The 18,141-nt window shown below is 45.5% G+C and overlaps 1 protein-coding gene across 2 annotated transcripts in view; it reads left to right on the top strand.

Moving 5' to 3' along the window:
• Positions 1-18,141, top strand: part of SLC7A7 (solute carrier family 7 member 7) — a 63,508-nt gene that overhangs the window by 31,631 nt on the left and 13,736 nt on the right. For both annotated transcript variants that reach the window (XM_068241962.1, XM_068241954.1), the window contains exons 2-4: positions 767-1,310; positions 14,542-14,667; positions 17,013-17,157. In XM_068241962.1, coding sequence (XP_068098063.1) covers positions 806-1,310; positions 14,542-14,667; positions 17,013-17,157 — 776 coding nt within the window. In that variant the 5' untranslated portion in view covers positions 767-805. The remainder of the gene's footprint in view (positions 1-766; positions 1,311-14,541; positions 14,668-17,012; positions 17,158-18,141) is intronic.

Below are 18,141 nucleotides of genomic sequence, written 5' to 3'. Positions count from 1 at the left end.
GTTACAAATAATAATCTATATTTATTACAATTTGCAAATTCCAAGGAACAAGGGGCCATATGCAATGTAACTTTTTTCTTAAGTTTTCAACCACTCTGTGTTCAGTCTAGCAGTCTACCTCAGATGTCTCCCGGTAGCTACAGATCGTATATCCAGCTAGGACCCATGTAGTGAGTGCAGAGTGGATAAAAGTGCTCAAGCAAGATCACCCAAAAATTCCTAACATGGTTTACCCAATGAGGGTTTCATCAGAAAATCTCCAACTGATGTGATATGCATAGTAGCATAAATACAGCAGAGCATCCACCTACCAAAGAGATCAGACCATCACTGTGGTGTTGCTTGCTTTCCCTTGATGGAGCGTTTCTGTGTGATCAATTTCCCTGTAGCCCCTATTTTCAAAGTGCTTTATTTAATTTTTGTCAAAGAAATCAGAAAACCTGTTTTGTTCTGTAAGATTAAAATTTATTCATTTACGTGTACGAAAGCCCTAATCAATTATTATTTATAACTACTGCTTGATATCAAACCCTTTTTACATCACAAGCCAGATTGTAACTTATCACTAGTAGACCTTTGAGCTTGGCATATTTCATTTTCCAGGGGAATGGCTGTAAACAGAACTCCATCTAACTGGATTAAGCTGTAGCATCTAGTCATTGTGTGCTCAGAGCTAGTGATGTGTAGCCAGAGTTGAAGAGCTGCCATTATTCTCCTGTTTCATTTGCATGCCTGCTTCACCTTCTGACCTCTCTCTTTCTCCTAGCTGGACATGCTGCTGTGCTGCTGACACTCTCATTCCACCATGGGTATCTCCGGCAAATACACTCTGGCTTCCACGCAGGAGCAGGAGCCCAATGGCAAAAATGAAGCTCCCTTGGACAATAACTCTCAGGAATCCATGAAACTCAAGAAGGAGATTTCACTGCTGAATGGGGTGTGCTTGATTGTGGGCAACATGATTGGCTCTGGGATCTTCGTGTCACCCAAAGGGGTCCTTATGTATAGTGCTTCTTACGGCCTTTCATTAGTCATCTGGGCAGTTGGAGGAATTTTTTCAATATTTGGCGCTTTATGTTATGCTGAACTGGGCACAACCATAACCAAATCAGGAGCAAGCTATGCCTACATTCTAGAGGCCTTTGGAGGCTTCATAGCCTTCATCAGACTGTGGACATCTCTCCTTATCATTGAGCCTACCAGCCAAGCTGTCATTGCCATCACCTTTTCTAACTACATGGTGCAGCCCATCTTCCCGACCTGTGAATCGCCATACTCCGCCAATAGGCTCCTTGCAGCAGCTTGTATTGGTAAGCATGATTTCTCATGGGCAAGATAACGCAGTGACACAAAATGTGAACAGTGAGATTGTTGTGCTTTACAACTGAATAGCTTCAACTTAAAGAGAACCCATAACCAAGAATTAAACTTCATGCCAATCATTAGCTAATACTCACTTTCCCACGAGAAATTTTTACCTTTTCTCGAATAGATCATCAGGGGGCTCTATATAGCTGATATTGTGGTGAAACAATTGTAAAAATGAAGCACTTGTTTTCATTACGTTATTTTCACTGGAGTTCCTCTTTAAAGTGATTAGATTTGGATCACTGATAGAAACATACTGTACAACTGTACTTCTCCTTCCTCCGTATTGCCTATATGCAACTACCTGCATTGGTGGAAAATGCTTCAGGCATCAGGGAGATGAGCACTGATGTTACAACATTAAAAACTGGCCCTTATTCAATTGAAAAAAACTTTAAAATAACTTTTCAAATCTTTGCAACTGAAAAAAAAAGTAGGTACAAAAGTACTATCAAAATAATTTTGAGAGTTTTCCTGCTTACTGGTGGTTTAATTGCATTTTATTGGTAAGGTGTGAAAATATCACCAAGAAGTAAATGTTAATTGCAAATAGGCCATTGTATTTTTGTCAGATTTTTAAATAAGCTCAGGGAACACTTGTTCCCATGCTGGATTCTTGGCCCTAATGGTGCAAAACAGCCGCCTCAGATGTGTTCCGTCTAGTGTATATATGAGGCTTAAATGTGCCTAATCCCCCCCCCCCCCCCAACCACCATTCCTGAGCTGCAGTGGAGTGTTATGCTGCCTCCAGAAAAAAACATCCCCAATCCCTCCACTAATGCAGGGGTTCCCTGAGATCCGAAAATTATTTGAAGGCTTCCTCCAGGGTAAAAAGGTTGAGAAAGATTGCACGTTGATTCAAAGAATATTTCAATGATTAAAGAATGTGCAACCTACAGAAAATAGAAAATGTAAATGTTTTTTGAGAAATTCATATAGATATGCATATAGTTACATTCTGTACATTTCTACAATACTGGGCACCATTATTATTATCTTAGACGCAGCAGAGTAATATCTGTGATTATTATTATGTATTTATGTAGGACTGACTTCTTCCACAGCACTTAACAGCAGAGCAGGATCATCCACCAGGCAACCTAGGCAGGTGCTTGGGGCCTAGTGGGTGTCAAGGGGCCGGGCCGAGGCAGAGGCAAGAGAGGCTCCAGCCTCAGGGTGCAGTGTTGGAGGGGGCACACAACTCACTCAGCTATCATTCCCCTATTGTGTTTGAAGCAGAGAGAAATAAGAAAAGGGGATACATGGCAGTGACTGCAAGCCAGATAACTAGTGATTAAGGTGTTGGGGGGGGGGGGGGTTGGAGGCCCTAGGGCGCCTCTTAGTCTAATAGCAATCAGTGTGTGACGTTTGGGGTGGGCGGGATGGGGGGCGCACTTTGGTGTCTCAGCCTTGGGTGCTGGAGGACCTTGTCCCTGCTCTGCAAGGGGCCCACCAGCCACCTTTGACCTCTCTCCACTTCTGCTTACCAAAAGGACCACAAGAGGACCCTTTACATCTTAATCTATCTCTGTTTTACAAAGAACATAGTCATGTCAACTGCCCACAGAGGAGCTTACAATAGTCTAATACCAATTTTGGGGAAACCAGTATGTTTATAAATATGTTTTGGGGATGTGGAAGGAAATCCAAAACAGGCATGAGAAGAATAGAGATGGCCCGAACCTCCAATTTTTGGTTTCCACAAAAGTTCGGTTCGCGTGAACTTTCGCGAACTGCAATAGACTTCAATGGGGAGGCGAACTTGGAAAACTAGAAACATTTATGCTGGCCACAAAAGTGATGGAAAAGATGTTTCAAGGGGTCTAACACCTGGAGGGGGGCATGGCGGAGTGGGATACACGCCAAAAGTCCCGGGGGGAAATCTGGATCGGACGCAAAGCAGCGTTTTAAGGGAAGAAATCACATTAAATGCTCATTTGCAGGCCTAAAGTGCTTTAAAACATCTTGCATGTGTATACATCAATCAGGGAATGTAATTAGAGTACTGCTTCACACTGACACACCAAACTCACTGTGTAACGCACCGCAAACAGCTGTTTGTGTAGTGACGGCCGTGCTGGACTGGTGCGCACCATGGCCAGAGTGCAGGCCGCGGCGGTTTTCAAGCCCATATGGTCGCCGGGCTGTGGCAGCTCAATTATAGAACAACAGTGACTGTCCAGCTGATCAAATTTGGTCTGGCCACAATGAAGCAACAACCTTATTATCTTCGATGTGTACCCACCCCCCCCCCCCCCCCGAGACACTCATATAGCCGGCAGTTATTGCTTCATTGTGATACGCAAGCCCCTTCACCGCGGCAAGGTAATGATCACGAAGGGGAATTGGAACATGTACAGTACATGCCTTTTGTTTTGTTGTTGCAGCTGCAGTGCAGCCAGAAAAATTAGGCAGGCATGTACATGCACCAGAAAAATTATTATAGTGGAGTACTGGACCCTTTTGGTGGTGGCGGGGAAGGCAGTCAAGCGGCCTGCGGGCAGAAGTGCTGTGTGGGGAGCGACTTAGTCTTGGCCGGGGCAGCCAGTCACACGGTGTGCAGGCAGAGATGCTGGCTGTGGGGACTGACTTAGTCTTGGAGCGGGCAGTAGCCCTCCGGGATCCATGCCTCATTCATCTTGATAGAGGTCAGGTACTGAACACTTTTGTGACTTAGGCGACTTCTCTTCTCAGTGACAATGCCTTCAGCTGCGCTGAAGGTCCTTTCTGACAGGACGCTTGAGGCAGGGCAAGACAGACGTTGGATGGCAAATTGGGACAGCTCTGGCCACAGGTCAAGCCTGCGCACCCAGTAGTCCATCGCTGCTCATACTGTCGATGGTTCTTTCTCTACCATTGTTAAAGAAAGAGTATGGCCTAGGAGTCAGGGTTCGATTCCGGTCCGGAGTTGGAGCCTGAGAAACGGCTACCACCACACATCCAAGAAAGGCAGCAGGCATGGCATGAAAGTCCCAGGGTAGTGACAAAAAATAACAATACAGGTGGACTTTCGAGGCCCTGCTGTATATGACACTGATCAACTTTACTACCTTTAACGGGAATCTGTTATGGAGGGCAAGTGAAAGGTATGCACTGACTGCCAGGTATAATACAATGTGCAGTCACAGGTGCAGTGAAATGTATGCAGTGACTAGTATTGCAATACAATGTGCAGCTGTCACACAGGTGCAGTTAACAGGTATGCTCGGAGTGGTATTTTACACAGCGTGCGGTCATACAGGTGCTGTGAACAATTATGCAATGAATGGTATTACAAATGTGCACCTGTCACACACACACAGGTACTGAGCAGGTAGAGTGACACTGCGTGCGCTCACGTAGGTAGGTGGGTGCACTGAAGTGAACAACAGGTAGTGGGTATATGCAGTGATGGGTATTACAATGTTCACCTGTCACACACAGACAGGTACCGGACAGGCACAGTGACACTGTGTGCGCTCACGTAGGTAGGTGGGTGCACAGTGAACAACAGGTAGGTATGCAGTGATGGGTATTACAATGTGCACCTGTCACACACACAGGTAGTCACTGAATGTGCTGGGCCTGGCAGTGACACACACAGTAGGAATTACCAAGGCTGTCTATGCAACACAAGTGTCAGTGGGACACACACACAAAAAAAATTAAAAAAATTGATCACAAGAACAAGATTAGCTCTCAAAAGAGCTGTTGAAGGGTGCTTTTTTTTAGCAATAAGAATCAGCAAGGAGAAAGCTAAGAAGCCTACAAGAGCCTAACTAAGCTTTCCCTATGAGAATCTGCAGCACCTTTCCCTTCTCTAATTAATGTATGCACACGAGTGAGTCCAATGCCTGACGCTGCCTGCCTTTTATAAGGGGGTTGGGGCTCCAGGAGTGAGTGTAGCCTAATTGGCTACAATGTGCCTGCAGACTGTGATGTAGAGGGTCAAAGTTGACCCTCATGATGCACTTTGCGGTTCTCCGCGATCGTGAACCACGAAAGTTCGCCAGGAACCGTTCGGGCCATCTCTAGAGAAGAACATTAAAAACTCAGATGCAGAGTTTTAACATTAAAAACTCAATGCAGATAGTGCCCTGGTTGAGTTTCACACCTGGGACCAGTGTTGAAATCTGTGTGTAGCATATGGATGGATTTGATCTCTCTCTGATCAGATTCAGATCAGAGAGGGATTGATCTGTTTGCCACATTGGGTGGCAATCTAAACATGAATGGCCCTCATTAGACTGTTTAATACTCCTGGTCACATTATGCTGAGCCTGGAAATTCTTTCATAAAATAGTTGATATATTTATTGTGTTAATCTGTATTCTAAATGTATGCATAACTGTATTCATGTATCAGATCCCTTGTGAAAGTCTCCTATCTGCATGCACCATTTTCCATGCAGCAACCTGAGAATTTCCAGTACTGGACAGTAAGCTTGAAGTGCCTCTCTTTACAAGCATGGAATTTTTATTATGGCTCAATTACAGATTTCCCAGAAATCCCCATATTGCTTCATGACTAACTACAGTGTAGTAGCTCTTGTTATTCATTTGAAGTACATGAATAAATCTAGAGAATGACAAGAGGCTTTAAAACTTTCCTCTCAGGGCTAGTTCACACTGGGAGCGCAAATTGGAGTTTTTCGGCACAAAATTTTGTATTTATACTGCAATTTGCGATTCCTGTTCAATAGAACAAGAATCACAACACAATCGCCCCCAAAATGCTGCATGCGGCGAGTTTGCGATTTATGCAAATCACAACACTACAGTGTGAATGATCCTATAGGAATACATTAGTCACAGCAGTTTGCTGATCGCCGGTGATCAGCAAAGTGATGAAAAGCTCCCAAGTGTCAATCAATCAATAATTACATAATTATCGATTATTATAATCAACTAGTGACCTTAGCCCGTTTAAAAACGGGCAAGGTCTGTCAGTAATCCGCCGTGCGCGCGCACAACGGCAGCTGCGCCCCCGTGCACGCCCGCCGTGCGCGCACATACGCCCGCCGTGCGCGCACATACGACCGCCCCTTCAGGCCTTGTCCTCCTCTGGCTCTCGGCAGTATCTCTGCGTCTTGTCCCAGCACATGCGCAGTGCTAAGAAGCACTGACACACGGACAGACGCAGGGACACTTGCATATTATTAGGATGGGTGTGTTATTATTGATTATTATTGATTGGGTGTGTCTTATATTGACAGAAACATAAAGTATGTAAGCTGAAATAATGTTTGTCTTTAATCCTTGTCATAGCTTGAGCTGAACGGAGGATCTTTTTTATTTTATTTTTTTATCAAAAGAGTGGAATTCCACTTTAAATACTAGTTTTTGGTGGATTGTTCATTTAAAGTTAATGGGAACTGTATTCTAAAAAAAGGTGGATACTTACCTAAAGAGAGGGAAGGGTCTGGGTCCTATAGAGCCTTCCTTCTCCTCTCTCTGTCCCCGGTACAGCGCAGGATCCCCCGTAGCAGCATTCGACCAATTTGGTCAAATGCTGTTGTCTCTGCTGCCGAAGGGAGGCTTCGGAAGTCTTCGGGAGCCCGAGTGCTCCAGAAGACGGGCTCCATACTGCGCACATGTGAGTGCCCTCTATCGCGAAATTGCACATGCGCAGTATGGAGCCGCCTGTCTTCAGGGGTGCTTGGTTCCCGAAGACTTCCGAAGTCCCCCCCGGCGGAGGATTCAAATGAAGGAGCTTCCGCCGCACTAAGGTCGCCAGGAGAAAAAAAGGGAAGGCTCAATAAGACCCAGAGCCTTCCCTCTCTTTAGGTAAGTATCTGTCTTTTATCTTTTAGAATACGGTTCCCATTTACTTTAAGGGCCTGTTTCCACTAGCCGCCATGCGTCCTGCGAGATCCGCAGCGGCACTTCCTTCCTGTGCGAGTACGCAGCCGAATCCTGGAAGCCGTGCCATGCATAGCTACGGGATTCGCTGCCCCTGCACGAAAAAATGATGCAATGTCAGCCAAATCACTAAGGCAAGCGATTCGGACAGCGGCATTATCCCCTATGGCAGAGTTTCCCCACGCGATTTGCTTGCGGGTAAGCTCTGCGGATTCGGGCACGATTTCTATAGCAGTGGAAACGGGCCCTTACTTAGTAATATCTTAACCATCAAAATACCACACACTTCACTTGTACTAAAAGTAAAATACTTTTATGGTTACTAAAATATCTATGACAAAATGTGATTTTAATGTCTTCTGCAATTACAGGCTGAAGTTAGGCCCGGTTCACACTTGCGGTGGCCCTCCGGAATCGCCGTGCCGGAGCCGCACCGCCTGCAGAACGGACGGAACGGACGCACGGCATAGCAATTAAAGCCTATGCGTCCGTTCACATGGGTCCGTTCTGCAGAACCGGAGCCGGACCGGATCCGGGCCGGATCCGGACTCCGGCCTCCGTTCCAACATGCGCTATTTTTTCATCCGGCCCCTCCGGCAGCCGTATCCGGGGCGGAGCCGGACTGCACCATCCGGCCAATACAAACAAATGGGAACCGGAGGCCGCACAACACACTGGCTGAGAAATCCGGATCTTCTACCCCACTTCCTATGCGGATTTTTGCGGCGATATTGGCTGGGGACACATGGGCAAGCATTTTGGAGTGGAGCAGCACGAGCTGGAGGTGTTGGCAGGATGTTGGCAGCATGTCGGAGGTGGAGGTGAGTGCTAAACAGCAGAGGGCCTGATTCCACAGGTCCCCCTTCTGCTGACCTCCCAGACCCCAACATTTTTTTTTTTTTTTACGTTAACTTTGCCAAACGGATCCGGATCGCATCCTGATTACCACCTGATGCAACCTGACCGGATCCGGATCGGATCCGGATCAGAACCGTACGGTTCCGATCCGGATCCGGTCCGGATCCGGTCAGGTCATCCGGTCCGTTTGGCAAACAACCGCTAATGTGAACCGGGCCTAAATAACGCAGTGTTGTGGGTATTCTCCAGATCTTTCTGCAGTACCAGAGCATAAGCTTACAAAGCACTTTTAGGCCCGGTTCACACTTGCGGTGGCCCTCCGGAATCGCCGTGCCGGAGCCGCACCGCCTGCAGAACGGACGGAACGGACGCACGGCATAGCAATTAAAGCCTATGCGTCCGTTCACATGGGTCCGTTCTGCAGAACCGGAGCCGGACCGGATCCGGGCCGGGCCGGACTCCGGCCTCCGTTCCAACATGCGCTATTTTTTCATCCGGCCCCTCCGGCAGCCGTATCCGGGGCGGAGCCGGACTGCACCATCCGGCCAATACAAACAAATGGGAACCGGAGGCCGCACAACACACTGGCTGAGAAATCCGGATCTTCTACCCCACTTCCTATGCGGATTTTTGCGGCGATATTGGCTGGGGACACATGGGCAAGCATTTTGGAGTGGAGCAGCACGAGCTGGAGGTGTTGGCAGGATGTTGGCAGCATGTCGGAGGTGGAGGTGAGTGCTAAACAGCAGAGGGCCTGATTCCACAGGTCCCCCTTCTGCTGACCTCCCAGACCCCAACATTTTTTTTTTTTTTTACGTATATTTTGCCAAACGGATCCGGATCGCATCCTGATTACCACCTGATGCAACCTGACCGGATCCGGATGGATCAGAACCGTACGGTTCCGATCCGGATCCGGTCCGGATCCGGTCAGGTCATCCGGTCCGTTTGGCAAACAACCGCTAATGTGAACCGGGCCTTACTGCATCTTAATCTGGCTGGTTAACCACTATAGAGACAGGCTCTCAGAGTGTGTCATGTTCACCACTTGTCACATGTCTGATCATGTGAGTGACTCATAGGGAAGTGAAACTCTATGTGTGTACACTATGCAAGGAGAGACCTGTTCTCTCATCTAATGTTTCACTATAGTTTGTTCCCTGTTCTCTTTATTCTAGTTCCCTCATTTCTGTCTTCCTGTCTAGGTGTCTCTTTTTCTCAGAGTATTATCTTTTGAAGCTCTGTGTCTGCTGGTCTGTTAGTGGCAGGATGTGGGGGGAAAATGGTACATAAGGAAGTGCTGAGGTACTTCTGCTGACAGCAGCAATACAGTCCCGTGACCAGCCTGCACAATACATCCCCTAGTGATGTCACTGATCTGCCAAATCACTTTCCACACAGGGAAGTTCTGTCTGCAACAGCGTAACAGTTTATACACAGAACAAGACTGAAAATGTCTTAACTCAGCTAATATGCCTGAAAGCTGCTGAACACTTATATATTCATATTAACTACAGTGAAAGCTTGAATTTTTGAAGATGAATTTATATACAGTAAGGGACAATTTATGGTTGCAGTTTACTTCAGACAAAAGTTTACGTCATGCTATTATTAAAGATATTGAGAGCAGTAGCAGTAAGCTGATAGCCATTTTTACTTGCAGTGCTGCTGCAATATTAATAATCGTTTGGTATTATCAAGTTAGTTTTAAAAGCCAACCAAGTTAAACAGGTCATGACTTGTTAGTATATGGTAGAAATTGTGGAAACGCATTTGTCGCAGATGTAATGTACTGGTATCTCAATGGCATCGCATTGTATTTCTAATTTTCTGCGAACCTGCGTTTGCAAATTGTGACTGCATTTAAAATTCTGAAGGCAGGTTTGCTTTTTTCGTGTGCAATTACCATTTCATTGGAAGTCATTGGTAATCCAGGAAATTTGCAACATTCACTTTTTTATTGTAATTTTGAAGTTAATTAAATGTAAATTCATGTAATTTGGCTTCAATTGATATTCACAGAAACATGGCAATGTAAACTTTTGCATACAAACACATAAAAATCACTAAGATGCTTACGAATATTTGCAATTATTCAGAGATTGCAAATGCAAGAATCGTGCATGCGTAAAATCATATGCTTTTTCTGCAAGGACAAGTGTTTATGGCCTCTGATAGTTTGTACTTGTGTCTGCCCTCTACTACTCTTCTAGTGCTTATGCAATTGCAGCAGCACTAAGGCAAGGAATTTTAGCAGTAATTCCTCCTCTTAAAGCAGGAGTGTCAAAGTCAAATACAATGTGGCCCGAAAATGATCTCTGGGACCAAGTTGCGGCCAACCTCAATGTCTAGTGGTTTCCTATCTCCCTTATACAGTTCCCTGGTGTCTAATAGCTCCCTTCTTCCCCTATACGGTTCCCTGATGTCTAGTGGCCCCCTCCCTTTCCAGTACAGTTCCCTGGTATCTAGTGCTTCCCCCCTCCCCATATGGCTTCCCTGGGAATCCTGGGCTTTTCCTCCTATATAGCATCCCTGGTGGTCTAGAGTGGGCCAAACATAATGCAAAGTGGAGAAACCACCTGAGGGCCAAATCTGATGGCTCTGACGGCCGGGCCGGAGTTTAACATGTATGCCTTAAAGGAAAGATGCAAGCTAATTTAAACTAAAGAGATCTACCTACTTGGGGCTTCCTCCAGCCCCTGGCAGCCGATAAGTTCCACTTTACAGCTCCGCTCCCAGCCGGTGTCCAGGGGTTTCCTACATTGCAGACGCCAACCAGCATCTTCTGCGCCGTACACTCCAGACCATGTGAGCGCGATCGCAAGCGACGCTCTCGCAGCCGTAGAAGATGCCGACCTCATCAGGTCTGCAAAGGAGGGGACACCGGGACACTGGCTGGGAGTGGAGCTGTGGTGAGGAACACATCAGCTGTCAGGGGCTGGAAATATGTAGATCTTTTTTTTATTTTATTTGCTCAGACCTTCCCTTTAAATAGGAACTGTAACGATACATAGTAGAATGCAGTAAATGATTCAGGATACCTGCTTTTACATTACATATCCTGGTTTCAGCATCAGTAACACTTCCTATAGCTAAATATTGCCGTATATTGATATGTAGCCTCACCCTCCCGCTGAGGCTTATCCTAGGCTGTTTATTATGCAGAATTCCCAAGCCACACCCACCCCGCGAGCATTCTAGGAGAACTCACACAATGGGGCTGATGCACAAATCTTTTGTTCAGTGATTGGTCAATAATAATTAAAGGTGTGTGCCAGGCTGGTACACACTTTCAATTGTGATTGGTCAATCACTGACCAGTTTTACTACCGCCATGTAGTATGAGGGCTTACCTACACAATCTGCTCATAGAACTCCACATCTGTTGACCCCATACTACGTGGAGGTGTTAAAATTGGTCAGAGATTGGACAATCAATATTGAAGGTGTGTACCATTCAATATTGTAGGTGTGAAGGTGCATACACACATCCAATTTTGATCGGCCAATCACTAACCAATTTTACCACCCCTATGTAGTATGAGGGTCAACAGACTTTAAATGCCATGTACAGATTGTATAAGTAAAGCTCTCATATTAAATGGAAGTGGTCAAATTGTCCAATAATGATCAAAATTGGATGTATGTACCAGGCTTTACAGCATCTTGATTGAAGTGCTCTGTCATATTCCCTGCAGAATGTTCTCTTGGTTGTAGATCAGCATCCTCCATGCTGATCCCACCCTTTCCTCACCTTGATTGAAGAGATAATTAACTGCTTACTTTGAGGCTCTGGTGCTCAACTTCCATAGACTTACATATTTAATAGGGCAGGGTGGGTGACATCAGTTCCTGCCTTGCAGTAACAATGGAGTCAACAGACACAGGAAGATGCATCAGATAATGAGTGTTGCAGAGTGTTGTCATCACGCTGTTTGCATGTGGGATAAACCACACGTTAGAATAGAAAATAAAGCTTCCAGCAAAAGTTGGCAACCAATGCACAAGGGATAAACCACACATAAGAATAGTGAATCAAGCATTCATTAAGAATGGTAACCAGTGTAATCCCCTATGTCATACCAGCCGCAACTTGAAGCTTTACACCACTTGAAGCTTTACACCACAGGTGTCAAACTCAAGGCCCGCAGGCTGCATGTGGCCATCCTTGTCATTATATGTGGCCCTCAAGAGCTTCCAATGTTCATCAGGGTAAGCAGAAAAAGAACGACAGCGCACTGCCTTCCCATCCAGAGGAACATACCGGTGACAGTGTTTCTGATTGAAACATTGTCACTTTGAGTACAGCAATAACTCACTGGACACCCACCAATGAAATTAGCATGGGGCCCCCTCCTTGGATCCAATGATGCGTTATGTCTCTTCTGTTCTTCCTGGCGTGCTCTGTGCTTCCATATCTCCTTCTCCCAATCACGTGACATGGCTCAGGAGCCAGAGCCATGCAGCATAAAGCGTGTGGCTGTCAGGAAGATCAGAAGAGACCCAAAGCAGCACTGCAGCAGGTAACTATTAAAATGCTCTAATACACTACTCTGCATCACGGGGGAGGAGCTTGCCCCCCACGTCTGCTGTAGTAATGCCACTTAGTTTGAAACTGTTCAGTTAATGTTATATCTTAATAAACAGTTTGGGCCACAATTTAGACTATGTTTTAGATTTTGGCCACTTACGAAATTAAGTTTGACACACATTTGTACTATAGCATTTGCAATACAATTTGAAGTTTCAGATGCTGCTGGTATGATATAACCAGAGCCAGGATAATACTGAATGGGGCCCTAAGCGGACTTACAGATTGGGCCCCCCACCACCCAATGCAGCCAACCAAGGAGCAAGCATCTTACCTAATATCAGCCGCTCCCTGGCTGGAGCCCCTCCGTGCTGCATCTCCTCTCTGAACTCTGCTGACTCTGTAGCAGCACGTCATCCAGCCCTGGCGAACGAGCGAGCGAGCAAGCAGCGGCCGTTGCTATGGTGATGGGGCCACATGTGAGCCCCGCTCTCTCCAGCCAGCCTGTGCAATCAGGCGTAGACTGATGATGTCAGCAGCGCCAGCCACGTTGCGCACACTGACGTGATGCACGCTGACTGCACAGGCTGGGCTGGAGTGAGCAGAGCTGGCACGCGGCCCCATCACCATAGCAACGGCCGCTGCTTGCTCGCTCGTTCGTCTGGGCTGGATCACATGCTGATGCATTGTCAGCAGAGTGCGAAGAGGAGTTGCGGCATGGAGAGGCTCCAGCCAGGGTGCGGCTGATAGAATGTAAGATGCTTGCTCCTCGGTTGGCTGATGGGGCCCTTAGACTCTTACTGGGGCCCCAAGCTAATGCTTCATTTGCCTGGTCGGTAATCCGGCCCTGGATATAACTAGCACCAAATTCCTTGTAAAACCTAAGAAACAGCTAGAAATTGCTGTGTGTGTGCCTGGTAGCCCTTATGTGAGGTACACATGGTGCAATTTCCTGTCAGATCGACAGGTAATCTAAGGGGAAGTTGCATCTTGTGTACTAGTTTAAACTGTTCCCGATCAATAATGGGATTTATTTCACTATCGATTTGGAGCAGATCAGACAAAATGGAAGTAATCGGCGAGACCCATTGATCTGACAGGAAGTTGCACTGTGTGTGTACCTAGCACAAGTCTGTTTTGGCCTAAGATGATAAAAACAAAGGATCACTTTACTGCACTATGTCTCACAGCAGATCTCCCGATAACAACGAACATTGAGAAATATATTTGTATTTAATAACTTCTTCAGGACCACAGGCTTTCACCCTCCTAGTGACCAGGCTATTTTCTTACAATTTTGTGCTCTGCAGCTTCCATAGCTCGCTGCAGAGCCATACAACGCAGCAAACAAGTGAATCCACCCCCCCTCCTTTTTTCTGCCCAACAAAAAGATATGTTCATTTATTTTTTTATTTGTGGGTTTTTTATTAATAAATATCGCTTTTTAAAATGTATTTTATTTCCACCCTCCCTCCCTCCGCCAGCCAATTACGGTGATCCTCTCTCATAGGCATCAGCCTATGAGAGGGGATCGCGATCAGAGCCTCTCCAGGGGACAGCTGAGTGACACAGCTGTGCCCAGTACAGCGCTGCAGTAGATCGCATCGCTGTACAATGTAAATAGACGGCAAACAGTCTGATAGTGGTGATCACCGCCGCCACTGATAGTGGCAATCGCCGCTGGTAGACTGATGACGGAGCAGAGCTCCGTCACTTAAGCGGGGATGCGTGCATATCGACGTGCGCAATCCCCTGTAAAACCCCGCCCCAGGACTTGACGCCTTCCGAAGTTAGGCGGGCCTAGGGCTGCCACTCTCTAAAAGTTTAGTTTTTTTTCTCCATAGAACGGGAACAACTTTACTAGAAGATGCCTAATTGTCACACAGTTTGTCCATTTCCTTTGTTATTTTACTTATATTTTTAACTTATCTTTCTCATTCTCAGGACTTCTCACGTTTGTGAACTGTGCCTATGTGAAATGGGGGACACGAGTTCAGGATGTGTTCACTTATGCCAAGGTCCTGGCTTTGATTGCGGTTATAATAGCTGGAATTGTGAAAATCTGCCAAGGTGGGGTAAATCTGACTACATGAACTTAAAGCTACTTGTTGCACTTGTAAGGAATGCCTTTATGATAAATACCAGGGTTTTAAAAAGCTGACCTGCGCTGAGTAGAGTATGCTAACTACATATAATAGCTGTGTTTCCTATTTTAATAACATTAGCCATTGTTTTGTATTTTTGATGGAACAGAGTGGTAGGTACACGCAGATAGGAACCCGGTATAACAAGTTAGAACTCTTTACTGAAGAAAACGTGCAGCCATAAATCACACACAACCATCAGGTAATGCAGCTTACTTACAACAGAGAAGAACTCAGAATAAATACCGAAAATTACATTACCCTAGAGATCATCACCCCACTTTACAAACAGTGTTATCTTGAGGTTGCTTTACTATACTGCAGTTTAAGTAATAATGTTGCTAAACCAAACAATTTTAGTAGTTGAGCAATCTGTTCATCCGATCATTCATTACTATGTGCCAGTCACCACAGTCAAGTGAGAGCTGTGGATAAGGTTTTCTTTTTATTGCATGGCATGGTTGCTGGCATAGTTGACAGAACTCTTACTTGAGTCTCAGACTCAAATTGTGGCCATGACACTATCTACATAGGGAACACATGAGCTTCGGTCTTGGGTGATTTGTTTTTAAAATTACAGTTATAGCATAGCTCCAACCCTTGTTTTTTCAGATCCCAGATTTTATTTGGATTGTGTGGCTGTCCTGTGATCCTCTGCCTTGAATACATTAAGCCACAGCCCACGTGCTCTGACCACATTTTGACCAATTCACCCACATGCTTGTTTCTAGTATATCATTCAGACATTACTGAAGCCAGAAAGGTCTGTAGGAAAGCCACAGAACTAGCACTGTTTAAAAGGAAACTAATGGCAGCTTCCATCGTATTATATGGTGACTATATGGTAACAATATACTCCAAATTGCTAAAGGGAATGAAAATAAAACACCATATATTAAATAAAAACTGAAAAGTTGTAAGTTTTGTATGTCTCAATCCCCTTTGCTAAGAAATCCCTAAATAAGATATGGCCCAACCACAAATCACATAATTACTTGGATAGGGTTCATCTCTGCAAATTATAAATCAAGGTTGATTTATAAAATAACCTCCAATTTTTAATATCCAATGTAGCACATTAAATCAGTTATAACAAAATGGATAAAATGTGGTATCACTTCAGTCCTGATAAGACAAGGCCACCTTCCAAAGTTCACAGAATGGTTAAGAAGTGCAACTATCTGGGGTGTTGCAAAAATACCAAGGATAACACTGAAAGAGCAGGTCTTTATGAGGAGTATGTTTCAAAAAGAACGGGGCCAGTACTCGGCATCAGCATGTGATAGCAGTATGTCTGTCTTCCGTGTATCCACTATACACAAGCACAAATAAATATTAAATGACTTACAGGAAAAGAATATTGGGATACACATTTGGAATGAGATAGGGCCAAAATGAGCCATGTCTGGTGCAAACCCTGAGAACACCAAGCCTACAGTGAAGCACTGTGGTGGAAGAAGAGGAAAGGTCCGCACTTGTCAGTAAAACGTAGATCCTTTATTTATGGACGTGGACGTATCCATGAACAACCACAGCAAGCATACAAAGCTGACATGTTTCGGACTGTCAGTCCTCCTTAATCATAGCTCGGTGGTGGCAGTATGCATCATGCTGTGAGGATGTTTTCTATCAACCAAGACAAGAAGATTGGTCAGGATTGAAGCAAAGTTGGATGGCACTAAATAAAGATCAATTTAGTCTACCTGAGATTTAAGACTGGGACAAAGGATCAATATCCAGCAGGACATGGACCCAAAACATAATGAGAAAGGTGCACTAGAGTAGGTTAAAGGGAAATATTTAAATGTCTTGGGATGGCCTAATCAATGCCTAGGGAACAGTTCACTTGAGAATTAGTAGATTGCCCTGAAAATTGTTGTATGGCAACACAATCCATCTGTTGATGGAGACAGGACAGTTGTGCATTGAGGTTTTGGTCTAATAGTGATGATGCAATTGTGCTATTGCCCTAAAAATCATTCTTAATCCCAGCTATTAATGCAGCAAAACAGGACAAACACAGAAGGGATGATTAATTTCACTGGGCACTGTATGTTCAAACATAATGATTCTTTTATTACAAGCTTGAATGGCTTTGTAGAGCTTTTGTATACTGAGGTTGTATTATTCACACATCTGCTTTGTCTGGTTCAGTAATTTGTATTTCAAGTTCTAGTACATTTCAGTCTCTTAGTGAAGATACTGTATAGTTTCTTGTTTTTGTCCTTTGTTTATGTGATGTATAAACTTTTCCTTTCTCTGAATTGTCAGGTCAGACAGAGAACTTTGAAGATTCCTTTGCGGGTTCTTCATATGATGTTGGAAATATCGCCCTTGCACTGTATTCAGCACTTTTCTCATATTCGGGGTGGGACACATTGAATTTTGTCACAGAAGAAATAAAAAACCCAGAGAGGTGAGTGGAAGAAAAGATGTGGACATAAAGTAAATGACAGAATCCTCTCAAGAAAGAAAATTGATCTTGGACTGCCCTTCAAGAGATTAGAAATCCCAAAATGTATCTTTACTTATATTTACAATAAGGTCTGCAAAGACACACCTATTACAAGTCTTACCAAATAACTTTAGACATATATATTACATGTTCCTGCTTGTATCCCAGCCTCATATGTTATGAGCCACAGCTTATCCCACTGTCTCTCGTACTGTAAATCCTAGTCTGTCCCAGGTAGTGTGTCACAGATTTTCAGTGTGTCTCATTGTGTGGACCAGCTTTCTTGTGCTCTCCACACTATGCCACAGTTTAGCAGCACCCCCTGTACTTTGCCCCTTGCTTTGTAGTGCTCACTGACCACTAACAGAGATTTTGGCCAATCCTATGACCATAGAGAGAGGCTAGAACTGTGCTTTGCCCCATAAGAGAGACTGGCAGGGGCAAACCCAGGATTTTCAAGGGGTGGGATTCATTTCGGCAAGCCGCACACTACCGCGCATGCATTTGCCCACAAAAGAAGGGCGCCACTCTAGGGGGAGAGGAGGGTGCCACTCTGGGTGGGTATGAGGGTGTCATTGTGGGGGGAGAGGACAGAGGAGAGTGCCAACATGGGTGGGTGGTAGGGTGCCACTTTGGGTGGGAGGAAGGTGCCACTCATGGGGGAGAGGAGGGTGCAAACATGGGTGGTTGGTACGGTGCCACTTTGGGTGGGAGGAGGGTGCCACTCTGGGGGGAGAGGAGGGTGCAAACATGGGTGGTTGGTACGGTGCCACTTTGGGTGGGAGAAGGGTGCCACTCTGGGGGGAAAGGAGGGTGCCAACCTGGGTGGGTAGGAGTGGGTGCCACATTGGGTCAGGTGAAGGGTGCCACTCTGTGGGGAGAGGAAGGAGGAGGATGCCACTCTGGCTGGGTAGGAGTGGGTGCCACTCTGGCGGGAGAGGAGGG

Source organism: Hyperolius riggenbachi, chromosome 1 (assembly GCF_040937935.1).
Source record: "Hyperolius riggenbachi isolate aHypRig1 chromosome 1, aHypRig1.pri, whole genome shotgun sequence".
Taxonomy (NCBI): domain Eukaryota; kingdom Metazoa; phylum Chordata; class Amphibia; order Anura; family Hyperoliidae; genus Hyperolius; species Hyperolius riggenbachi.
Note: the sequence above shows the minus strand (reverse complement) of the source record. Positions and strands in the feature narration are given on the sequence as shown.